Consider the following 13,045-nt stretch of genomic DNA (forward strand, 5'->3'; position numbering starts at 1 on the left):
ATCATATATATAATACAAACACTTATTTGGTATTATATATGGGTAAATGTTTATATAATATAAATGTAAATATTTATTATAAAGTTATCTATATATACAGTAAAATGAGCTTCCTTTTTTTTTGCATATCTAAATCCAATGGCTGTTCAAGAGTAATTGTAACCTATTTTGTTTTAGATTTTATCTAAATAAAAAATTGTGAACTATTATGAGGGTTCTTTTGTAAGCTTACAAAGCTGATGTTCCTTTCATTATTAGATATATTTGTGTGTTAACATTTAGAACAAATTCCTGTAGTTGTAATGCCTCATTAAAAGCTGTGTAAGTAGAACTGTAGCTTACCAAGGTAATGTTTCCTTCTTTCCAAGTTAACACTTAACATTCTTAACATTTTGAAAGCAATTGAAGTATAGAAATTGGTACTTGATGTTTTTTGTAATTGAATTTTAACACTCTTTGAAATAGAAAATTGTGGACTTTATGATACCAAATACCAAGGAGTCTGCTGGTCAGCCTTGGGAAAAAAAGTAGTTCTGTTTCATCCATTGGAATTGCTATAGTAATTGCCCAACCTCCCCTAGTAAATAAATACAGAAGGAGGATAACTCTCACTGTTTGACAGTTAATGTTACTTGTATGTTTATATGACTTAAGTTTATAGGTGCTCAGCAAGTTTTATATCTCGTCCTTTAACAAAACTAATAAAACAAATGAAATAAAACTAATGTGTTCTTCAACAGATTTGGGAAACAAACAAGGTGTGCAAGTCTTCTGATGCTGAGCTAAAAAGTGAACTAGATGCTGTATTTCACAACGGTGAAGTAATGATTTTAGCAATTTACAATCAGAAGCATATACAAGTAAGCTTTATTAATGCATTGTTACATTTGAATGTTATCTGCAAATCTCAGTAGGATACAGAGGAAGAACTGAAATAACTGCTTGTTCATTACTTTGAACAGTTGAGTCTGTAGTAGATGACTTATAATGTATGGTAACATTTTTATTTCTAGGAACTCTGCCTAGTTTAGTAAGCAAAAACTGAAGATTAAGGGGACCTTCCACACCGATGTAGGAACTGAAGCTCAATGTGGAGGAACAAAACTGTTTTCTCTTCAAGACTGGGGATGTTGTGAGGCCTGGAAGTGTGCTTAGGCATGCACAGCAATGTGCACAGTGTACAGTACACATAGACAAGGTGTTACACAACACAAGTACCTAATGCATCAAACCTACTGATGAAGTAATAATCTCAAACTGGGGAAATGATACATATAAGCCCAGGTCAGCCCATAGCCTTAGGAAAGCATAGAGCCTTTTGTGTTCTAAACAAAACCATTAATAGTGTATATACTATTTTTACTGTGAGACCTCCTCCCTGCCGCCCTACATGCCAAGTAATAATACACCAATTTTCAACATATTTTTGCCATTCTGTGATAGCAAAAGCACAGACATCTTTTTTTGTTGGTTTTGTTTGTTTTTAGCATGATCCGCTCATTTATTAAATAATGTCAGTTGATAGGATTTTCTTCAAATTGAAGGCAATCAGGTTATTCTTTTCTTACTCACTCAGGTTATTATTTTTTTTTTTTTACTCGATTACAAGTGTTCAAAAGCATAAAACAATTCCGTATTTGTCGCAGAGTGCTGCTTATGTAAACTGATTGTGTGTGAAGCCATAAAATGGGCAATGCCATACCTTTGGCTATGAGGTAGCTATTTCAGTTATTTAGCCTAAAGCAGCAGCTGCCTAGGATAAAACCTTTGTTCTGGCCTGTGAAATCAGTGCATTCTTATTGCTGGATATGTAGGTAGGTGAGAGCTGGAATAGATTCTGCTGCCCTGCAGGACATGGTGCAGATAATCTTTGTGTAGGGTCATGTCCTTTTTTCTAGTTTGTCCAGAGACAAGCATGTAAGCTATGTAATCCTGGCTAATCAGCATGACCATCATCTTTATTTCTAATCCTAGAGTTCCTTGGGATTTCCTCCTTTTTCTCTTCCTATTTTCTGTCTGTTGTCTTTTGTCTGTCCTGTCAGCAAATTAGCTAGTTCTTACTCTACCTAAAAATCGTGCTAAAAAAAAAAAAAAAAAAAAAAGAAACTTTGAGTAGAATATTGATGATATTTGAATAATAGGTAGTATGGATATAGAAATAACTGAAGTATCTCTATCAGAACCTTGACAATAAATATATTTTTGAGCCAAGAGGAAGCAGTAAATGCTGAAATTAAAATTTATGTGAACATTTCAAATGTGTGAGAAAAGAAGCTGTATCAACCACAGAGAAGAGAAAAACCACAATGAATGGAGTTGAATTACTCCTCACATGTAAATGGGTGTAGGATAGTGAATTCTTTCAATTTTCCTGAATTATAAAATACGTAAGACTACTCTGTAATGGTGTAATCTGTCATCTAAATTAGTAGGTCTTAGTAGACCTAAGGTGTGTGTCTATATTTCTATTATATCTTTCTTTTCCATGAGAAAGTTGGTGCTTAGATTTGCTGCCCTATTGTGACATCCTGGAGAGGTGCAGTCAAGAGGGAAGCCTTTATTGTAGCAAGAGAATAGATTTTTAACCTTTGTGCAAGAAGAAAAATTGACCAAAAAGACAAATTGCAGTTAAACGTGTGTACTGTAATACCATAGTAAATCTCTACTATCACAATCTGTGGAGGTAGTTTTTCTCGTAGCTGTAATGTTTTACCTTTTGTAACTAGTAAATTAGTAATCCCTAGTCACCTTTTGATGTACTGTATGGTTGTTTTTAAATACATCATATCAGTGGATTCTTTTTAATCTTTTTGTTTGTTTGTTTTGTAAATCATTGTATTCTAAAGAGTTTTTTTTTTGCCCTGGAGAACTAATTTGAGGTCAACACTGAGTTGAAATCTAGTGCACTGTATACGCTAATAAGTTTTAAGTCATGCTTCTGCTCCATTTGGCATGAATTGGAAAATCTGGCTGGCAAGTAGCTTTGAGCTCAGAGCTTCTAATATGGCTTTTGAAATCTAGGAATAACATGTTGAGTAACTCTTTTCTGTACTCAAACTTTTAAAAGCCTTCTAAGGTGTTTTTCTTTTTGCAAACTTCTTCCATTCAGGGAGCTTGGTCAGTATGGAGATGTTACAGTATGGAGATGGTTACACAGACCTTTAAAGAAGTTGATTTATGAAAGTAACTGATACAGATAATTCAAATTTTAGAAACTGACAAACTATTCTCTTACCATTCTTAGCTCTCTATTGTAATTTTAGTTTAAATTTTAAAATATTTTATTAATTTAATTAACTTCCTGTCTTGCAGCTCATTAATGGAAATACAGACAACATTATTATGCAGACAGAACCTCAGGAATCCCTTATTTGCTGCTGTTGCTTAAGTGAAGATCTAAAATTTGCAGCAGTTGGACAGGAGAATGGAACAGTAAAGGTATTATATTGTAAACGTTATTTAAAACAATAGGAAAAATACTTTTATTTAAACGAATGTCATTTTAATGACTCTACAGTCATATTCTTTAGTATAGTACTTTAAAGTTTTTACATTTGAATGATGCTGAAATGCCAATAGTTTGAGGTAATACTAATAATGTAGCTCTGCATTTATTTTTACCAAGTACTGAGCTAATGCAATTTTCTTGTTGACTGAGAATGATGTATTTACAGTTTCTTTATTAATTAAAAAGAATTTGCAAGTTCTTCTCTTCCTTTCCATAAACTATGTAAAGTAAATAGATTACTGCATTCTTCATTATAAAGGTATTACAGTTGTTGGATGGGAAAGTTCTGAAATGCCGGGAGGCCTACAGGACATCCGTGCAGCATTGTCGATTTACCTCTGATTGTCAGACTCTGATTTCAAGTGCTCATGATGCAGTCATACAGGTTTGGAAGATATTTTAAAAGACTATATTGTACACAAAAACTCATTTAAAATGATCTTTTCTACTACACCTAATGTAAACTTGGTCAATGTCTACTGTATTCTGTGTGTGGAACCATTTTGATTCTGTGCATTTTGAATGGAGCATCTTTATGTTGCGTTAGGGTAAGTTGGTACTCTTGGTTCTGTTGTTGTTTTAATTGATGCTTTCCAGCTTTTCCAATTTGCAAGTGGTGCTATAGTGAGTAATTTATTTGTTGCCAAGGAATTAAAAATAAAAAGTTACTGTGTTTTTTCTCTGGATGACCAGAAACAGGAAGCAGCAAGTTAGAGTACCAGGCAGAGGCAAGGGGCTCTAGAAATTGTACCCTCTATTTATACCCTACAGACTAATGAGTATAGCACAGTTCTGTTTTTAATACTGTGGATGATAGAACTAGCTCCTGTCAGTTGGGTGAAAAGAAAGAGTAATTTTTGAACATGGTAACAGTTCAGATTATATAAGTGAAGGGTTTGGGATGCAACCCAGAATTGGCTAAGTATAGTAGGTCTGTCAGTGGGCTCGCCTATATTGTGTAAGGGAATAGGATTAAAAGACCTATCTCTGAGTGGGCTGGTGCTGAGTACAGATACTATCTAGGCATAGAATGACTGCACTAATGTAGGCTCAAATTAATAAACTAAACCTAGCTACTAAACTAGTATTAGAGCTCGTATCAGGGATGCACTTTTGAAGTGAATCTCCTGGTCATTTATACTTAGTGCTTTAGTTTGCACTTGCAGAACAGTTGCAGGTATGCAGACAGGATTCTTAAAGTGAACTAAAGTGTGCGTGCTCCAGCCATGTATGGACATTCAGTTAATACAACCAAACTTGAGTTAGTTTGAAATAAAACCTCTAAAATCCCCATGGATGCTGGTCCTCGAGTACTGTTTTGCTCAGCAATCTATTTCAACTTCTACCTACTTGCTAAGGTACATATAGACTATGCTATGTCTTACTTCGGTTTTTGTTTTGCTCTGACCACACAGAACTTGTGGATCTGAGGCTAGCTTGACTGCCTTTGCTATGGCACTCACTCACTACAAGTTAAGGTAGTACCTAGTTGCCAGTTTATCACCCTTCTGATGTGGGTGCTTTTTTGCTTAGGTCCTCAGCTCCCCCTAGTGGACAGTGCACCAGTTGTTCATCTGAACATGTTTGGTTACTGTTCTTTCTTTGATGCAGAAAGCCTATTAATTTGAAAAGCAATTAAATAATCGCTATTTAAATCAAATTGAGGTTTAATAGCTTCTGTAAGATAAAATGACACTTCTTCAATTTTCACTGAATAGTTGAATTAAAAATAGGAATGTCATTTTGCTATCAAAACAAATGGAAGTGATATTGCATTAAAAATACATTTTAAAAATACAAAAGAAATTTAAATCAGGTATAGAAAAGTATGAGGTCTTCCAGATAACATAAATGTATTTATTGCAGTAATCAGAGGTTGAAAGCTGAAAACTTTTGGGGTGTCTAGAAAATGATGGGTTTGCCTTTTTTTTTTTTTTTTAATTACCACTAAGCTTTTATAGAGTGATAAAATCACAGTATATTCCAAGTTGGAAGGGACCCGCAAGGATCATTGAGAACCAACTCTTGGCTCCACACAGGACCACACAGAAATCAGACCGTTTGTCTAGTGGTCAGGCTTGTCCCAGTGCCTGACCACCCTCTGGGTGCAGAACCTTGCCTTAACCCACAGCCTGACCCTCCTCTGTCCCAGCTCCATGCCGTTCCCTCGGGTCCTGTCTCTGTCCCCAGAGAGCAGAGCTCAGCGCCTGCCCCTCTGCTCCCCTCGTGAGGGAGCTGCAGGCCACCATGAGGCCTCCCCTCAGCCTGCTCTGCTCTGGGCTGAACAAACCAAGGGACCTCCGCTGCTCCTCATGCATCTTGCCCTTTAGACTCTTCACTATCCTTATAGCCCTCTTTTGGATGCTCTCTAATACTTTTATGCCCTTATATTGTGGTGCATAAAACTGCACTCAGTACTTGAGGTGAGGCCGCACCAGTGCAGAGTAGACAGACACTTCCCTTGGTCAGCTAGCTATGCTGTGCTCGATGTACCCCAGGATACAATTGACCCTTTTGGCTGCCAAGCAATTAAGCATCACGTTCACTTCAAAAAATCAGTTTCTGTGTATATTACAGGGAAACAGTTTTATTTCATACTTTTCAATATCAATATATTAAAGCAAATTATCCCATAGGTTGATTATTAAGTATTACAGCATGCCTCTTCAATATCTTACCTTTTAATAAGTTGCCACCTCCATAAAAACCTTTTGTATTTCTTGCGAGTTAAAAATAAATCAGCTAATGCATTCTTCAGTTATTTTTGTTATATATTTTTTAAAGTATTCCGTCTTTATAATTAGGTATGGAATTGGCAGTTGAATGAATGTGTGTTTCTAAGAGGGCACAAGGAAGCTATCAAGGACTTTAGACTTCTGGAAAATTCAAAACTTCTTTCTTGGTCATTTGATGGAACAGTTAAGGTAAGTAAAAGACTGTTTATTGACAAATTGTAATACATTTTGCTATCTTTTAATTGTATCTTTATTATATTTATTTATACATTGTATTGATCTTAAAATGAAAGCTACAGAGACATAAGACAAAAATGTTTTCTATTTCTAGTAAGATTTATATTGTTACATTTTAGTAAAAGCTGAGCTTTATCTCCTATGTATTGTCCTGTAAGGTGCATGTTTTTAATTTTTTTTAGTGTTGTAATGAAAAAATAGGGTACTTCTGTATTTTGTAGGTTTGGAATATCATCACTGGAAAGACAGAAAAAGATTTTGCTTGCCATGGAGGTGCTGTTCTTTCCTGTGCTGTTTCACCTGATGGTAGTAAGTTTTCATCTACTTCTGCTGACAAAACTGCAAAGGTTGGTTGCTTTGTATACAAAACCAAACACGTTTGTTTTTGTTTGGCCTGAAATTTCTGCTTTATCTTTTATTATGAGGTAACAGGTGATTATTTGTTATCCTGTTGTATTTCTAGTGTTAAGTTTCCTATATGTGTGAAGATGTTTCTAATGCTGTTACAGACATTCAGAATTGATCTGGATATTATTTGAGACTGTCCTGGTGACCTGTATACAAGTAAAATACACATTTAATGTACGAGTCTGTGCAGAACATTTCTTTTACTTTTCTCTATTGATTTTTCTATTAATAGCCTGCTGATCTAATTTGGAAATACAAAATAAGAAAATTTCTGAAACTTTTAGAGAAAGCGTTGTCCATAGTTGCTGGTATCATTTCTGTTCAGAATCTAGGCTCAAAAAGTTGTGAAATGTTAAATGTTCTGGGGCTACCCCATTAGCTTTTTAAAGTGTCCCGTTAGCTTTTTTAAATATAGTTTTGAATTGACTGATGAATCCTTTTTCTAGGGACAATTCTGTGAACTTCCTTATAAATGAATCAGTTGCATTAAAGAACATATTCCAAGGAAAATATGTTCACACTTGGTTCTGTAACTTGTAGCAAATGCATTCTTGTGTGATTAATAAAAAGAAACAGACTATGGTATAATCCATACATAAGTAAACATGCATATATGCCTATATATATATATATATATATTTATGTATCTGTATATATATAGATATATAAAATACTTTGTACATTTGAACACTAAGCCTTTTATCCAAAAAGTGGATAAAGTCATAATTGTTTTTAAAATTATTGTTTTTACTCTTCTTTTTAATTCAGATATGGAACTTTGAAAGTTCATGTGTTCTTCATGAGCTGAAAGGTCATGAAGCCTGTGTGCGGTGCTGTACTTTCTCTCCTAATAACAAATTACTAGCCACTGGGGATGACAAAGGAGATATAAGGGTACTGCTGTTACCTTGTTTATTTTATAATTCAATTGATAGTTCACATATTAAAGAATTCTAATAGTTTGTGTTCTCCATGTCTAATTAATTAAAATTGTAGTGAATATCAGAAAGTTGAAAATAGCAAAGATATTTTGCATGTTTCAGGGAGACAGTAGTTTGTAAGCATACTAATAGGTTTATGTTCCATGAATGCTGAGGAACTATGATTCACATGATTTACTGGCAATTCTACTGTGAATTGCATGTATGATTAAATTTTGCGTATATTGCACAGTGGGAAGAAGAGAGCCCATTTTGGGTGATTAGGCTGTCACTTCAAATAGAATGATTATCTAAAAAATAATAAAATGGGAACACACATTTCAGCTTTCCTTACTGGAGATTTTTTTTTACTAACTTCATTTGTATACATAACCTTTTTTCTCTCTTAGATTTGGGACATTTTAACAGGTGGATTACTTCACTTCTGCTCCCTAGTTACTGTAGATGAAGGAGAACCAACACACGGTGGCTGGGTAACTGACCTCTCATTTTCTCCTGACAGTAAGATGCTTGTGTCATCTGGAGGCTATCTTAAGGTAAGCCCTGAAATAATAAAATATTCTAACATACCTAATTAAAAAGCAATGCACTGATAATTCTGAAGGAAAACACAAATCTTACATGCTTAAAAGAAACAAACCTTACACATTTTACTTAAAACAAGACTGCCTCATTTTTCTGATTGTCTGGCAATTTCACTTTTCCTCTCCAATCTGAAAGCCCCCCGATTATGTCTTAAGAATTCTTCAGACGTCTAGGATGGAGTTGGTTTTTGAACTCCGCATGTGGTATTGTTCACAGAGTTCAAGAAACAATTGGAAACTTGAGAGTTTTACTAGTGAAGCCCTTCGTTAACATTTTTAATATTAAGGATCTTAGTCATTTCTGTTTACTTTAATAACCACTCAATTTCAGCAGCAATATATTCTTTCAAAAATGCTTCATTTTTTTAAGATAACTGAGTTGGTTTTTTTGTTTGTTTGTTTTGTTTTTTTCATAAATAAAAATTCAGAAGGAGTTGCAAGTGGGAATAATTCTGTCTTGAAAGATGTTTAGGTAACTATTGGAAAAGGGTATGTTGGAACTGAGGAACTCTGTCTTTTCATTAGTCTTTCATTGTTCAGACTTGTACTAGACAGGAAAAGCAGTGGTCTGCCTTTAAGTCTGTGAATTGGGTTTATTATTAAAATTATTAAAATTAGTATTATTAAAATTATTATTGGGTCATAATTTTAAATTTCTTATGAGTTTTATTTTTTCCCCTCATGCAGTAGCTAACACCTTAGTTGAAGTGTTGTGTGTGTGCACATGTTCCAACAGCTAAGAGACTGAGAAGGGGTAGGATGGATGGATGGATGGATGACCATTTGTGAAGTTCTCAACTCACAAAGTGCTAAAGGGTAGTTGATTGTTGGTCAGCGGACGACCATTGGTTGTGCTACCAGACCACTGAATTTTCTAATTTCGCATCGAAAACCTTTTCTGACATTCATTTCTTATGAAAGAACAAGGCATGCATCCTGTTAGTAATTTCCTTCCTGTTTTGTCTTGTGGTTACAAAGTATGGCATTGTGACGGTTCTTAGTCGTTGAATGTCCCCCCAGCTGAAACAGGGAGCGCTCTGGGCTCTGAGAGGAGTCTGGCACTGTCATTACTAACTACTTGAAGATGGCAGTTAGCCTTCTCCAGGCTAAACATAGAGTGCTCAACACTATATAGTCAGGGAGCTCAATACACAATGACTAAATTGCTGCTTTTTGAATCTAGCAGTCCACCCAGTTTGTTAGCTACAAAATATTCCACCCACCCAGTGTTTATCTCTCCAGTTAGACTGTAAGATGTTACGGGAGACCATAATGAAGGCTTGACTATAGTTAAGGTAAATCACATCCACTGCTCTTGCCGTGGTGTTTACAGGGCCACCATTAATGTCATAAAAGTCAACTAGGCGGTTTGGCATGATTTGTTGGTAAAATCATTGTTGGTAAATTTGTTGGTAAATCCATGCTGGTTGTTAATCACTGCTATCTTGTCATTCACATGCCGTGGAATGACTTCCTGAAAACTTGTTACATAATATTCCCAGGGACTGCAGTGAAGATTACTGGTCTGTATTTCCCAGGATTGTCCTTTCTCTTTTTTGGAAACTGGAATGGCAAATGCCATTTTCCAGTCACTGAGAACAGATTCTGTCACCATGTCTTCTCAAAGTCCTGTATTACTGCTTCTTTTTTTTTTTTTTTTATATTTTTCAAAATCTACAGGTGGACGAATATGATGTGCATGCAAACACACCCATACAAACCTCTTAAAGGGAGATCCTAATCAATGAAAGTCTGAAATATTTCAGGAGTTAACTCTGCTCAGAAAATTGAGCAGAGTTTGATTATGCTGCATAGAACATACCTTTAAGCAAATGAATCATTAAATAATGAACACTTTGGGAAAGGTGTTTTTAATCAAAACATGGCTGTGTAGTTACAAAACTGAATTATGCACACAACTACTATTGTTACATACTTCATGATATGAGTAAGTTAAAAAAAAAACTTAATGTTTTAAAGTAATAAAGTAATGTCAGCTGCTTTTGTCAAAGGTAATCAAAGTTAAAGGTAATCTGTTTCAATATTTTTGTACTGCACTCAAATATTGGAAAAATAGAGGGTAGACTTCTTAGTGGAACAAGTAAAAGGTTTTTGCTGGACTGATTTTGGTTCATTGTGGTCTCCAGTTCTGAGAGCAGTATAAGAAATGTGAAACAATTCTACAGGTGTGGAATAAAGTGTTGGTAGAAGGTTGTTCTTTGTTACTACTGCTTATGTATAATCTAAACAACAACAACAAAAAAGGATGTACAGGCTAAGTGGAAAAAAGTCTGTCCTGCTGACATAACTGAAAAAGGTTAATCTATATAAATGACTAATCTGTTTGTGATTCCAGTGAAGTATGTGGTTTTTTTTTTTTTTTTTTTTTTTTTTTCAGTTTAGCTATAGTTTCATTTATATTGTATGGCAGTGAGTTTTCTGTATTAATTTGGTTGTATAAAAGTACATAATACAAAAAAAAAAAAGTATGCTACAGTTTAATTCTATTGATCGTATTTTATGATGGTATAAAGAGCAGTGCCTGAATTTACTGTTTTGTATGTGTTCCTTAAATTCAACAGCTTCAGTCTTTTTGAAGTTTCTTTTCATCTGAAAGTCTTATATCTTTAATAATTAGTCTTTTGCTAAACCTTTTCTATTTAATATTGCTTGTATTTTACTCCCTTAGTTCTATCTCTATGAGGAGAGCAGTCAATTGGGCTAGCCACGCTAGGCCTTTTTATGATTTATTCTAACTGTACTTTAACTAACTGAAAGCGTATTGTTATATTTTACAGTGGTGGAATGTAACTACTGGAGAATCCTTGCAAACGTTCTACACAAATGGAACTAACCTTAAGTCAATACATGTGTCCCCTGATTTCAAAGTGTACGTGACTGTTGATAATCTTGGTATTCTGTATGTATTACAGAAATTGTGATTAATGGGCTGAACATTGCAGAGATTCATTCATTTTTTTGAACCGGAAACAAGATTCTGCTAATTTTTGGTCTCTCGTTAAGCTGTGAATTGTATTGCAGTGTTGCATTCATGATGTTTTCATGCATATTTATGTACATTTATGCACGTTTTGGCAAATAAATTTGCATTCAGTTTTGTTTTTAATAAGTATTATTATAATATTTAAGTCCTGATTTGCATCTTAAGTATATTGCTTCCAACTTTGTAACAAAATTTTATTAAGATTTATTCAAATTAGGTGAAGTTAATAAAAGTTGGTAAAAAAAAAAAAAAAAAAAAGAATATAGTAGGAAATGTATTTTGTGCTAAGGCTGATGGCTAAATGCTCTCTAGTCATGGACACAACTGTAAGATAAGAAAAAAAAGTTTCCTATGATGCAAGGTTTTATGTTTACAACAGAATAGAAAGAATTGGAGACATTCTTCATTTGAAAAATTAAACCAGATATCTTGGTGCTTCAAGTTCAAAACAAATCAAGTAGCTGTTCAGTTTACAGCAGCATTGCTTCCCTCTTTCAGTGAGAACCTTCATGCTTCTAACCTTGTGGAGATAAAAGTGCATTGTAACATGTACGAGCTATTTCTTGTTAAGGGGAACATCTTGAGTTCTGTTTTCTCAAGGCAAAATCTGAAGGGATATTAGAAGTGAAGTGGAAGAGATTGTGCCACGTCTCCATTCAAAGGATGAACAGAACCAACCAGCTAAACTGAAAAATACTAGAAAGTGTGAATTTTGGTTATTTTTCCTTTTGAAATTACCATTTAGTTAATCACTTTATGCAATGGAGACATTTCATTGTTGCCAGCTTTGTTTACTTTGTGCAGGGATCTCTTTCCTGGTAATATGTGATTTTTTTATTTTTATTTTTTACAATCTATTTATAGATTCTATATGGGCTAGAATCTTTGACATTTGGTACTTAATTGTACTTGGCATATCTTCTGTGAATAATTAGTTACCTTTTTTTCTTAGGTGACAGTAAGCCTTGTTCTAATAAGTTGCCTCTCAACTACTATGATCAACTGCACAAGCATTAATGTCATAATTTTCATATTTTTGTTGTTGGCAGTAGAACACTTCATCTAAATACTTGATTGCCAAAGGTACATTAGTAAGTGTGTATCAAGTGATAATAAATAGTGAAATTCTCACTTTTAGTAATTTTTGTATGCATTACAGGAGATTTAATATACATCCTTAATATTTGCCTGTTTTTGACAATCATTTTTTTCCTCTTTTCTAACTTGAAATTCCACTGTTTCTAAGGTGCTATTGAATACGGGTCAGGGTAATTAAAGTACTGCTGGCAGAAATGTAAAGAGAAAAAAATTTGATAGAAAAAAGTGTAATGTTTTGTATTCTAAGTAAGTACAGCATTCAATAAAGATAATCGAAGTAATGTTGGCTGAAATTATGAATGAATTTCAGTTCTGGAGTGCGAGTTTTTGTTGGTTTATTTTCTTTCTTGCAGGGTGGGGGGAGGGGAAGTGCTGCATTCTTTATTAAGTTTTATTGTGTTTTTATTGTCAATCTGAATGTAATGCTACTTTTCAAACCACATCAAAAATTCTTTGACAGATAAGAAATAGTATTAAATACAATGATGGAGGAAAAAGTGAACAAAAGGAAACTGAAGTCTTGGAACATG

The 13,045-nt window shown here is 34.2% G+C and overlaps 1 protein-coding gene across 2 annotated transcripts in view; it reads left to right on the top strand.

Annotated features, from left to right (window-relative positions):
• The window catches only part of APAF1 (apoptotic peptidase activating factor 1), a 34,753-nt gene extending 21,920 nt beyond the window's left edge, over nt 1-12,833 (top strand). For both annotated transcript variants that reach the window (XM_084290980.1, XM_084290981.1), the window contains 8 exons: nt 741-860; nt 3,313-3,438; nt 3,768-3,893; nt 6,313-6,432; nt 6,702-6,827; nt 7,657-7,782; nt 8,219-8,365; nt 11,212-12,833. In XM_084290980.1, coding sequence (XP_084147106.1) covers nt 741-860; nt 3,313-3,438; nt 3,768-3,893; nt 6,313-6,432; nt 6,702-6,827; nt 7,657-7,782; nt 8,219-8,365; nt 11,212-11,355 — 1,035 coding nt within the window. In that variant the 3' untranslated portion in view covers nt 11,356-12,833. The remainder of the gene's footprint in view (nt 1-740; nt 861-3,312; nt 3,439-3,767; nt 3,894-6,312; nt 6,433-6,701; nt 6,828-7,656; nt 7,783-8,218; nt 8,366-11,211) is intronic.
• The last annotated feature ends 212 nt before the right edge of the window (nt 12,834-13,045 follow it).

The sequence above is a fragment of the Netta rufina genome, assembly GCF_964035555.1.
Source record: "Netta rufina genome assembly, chromosome: 1".
NCBI lineage: Eukaryota > Metazoa > Chordata > Aves > Anseriformes > Anatidae > Netta > Netta rufina.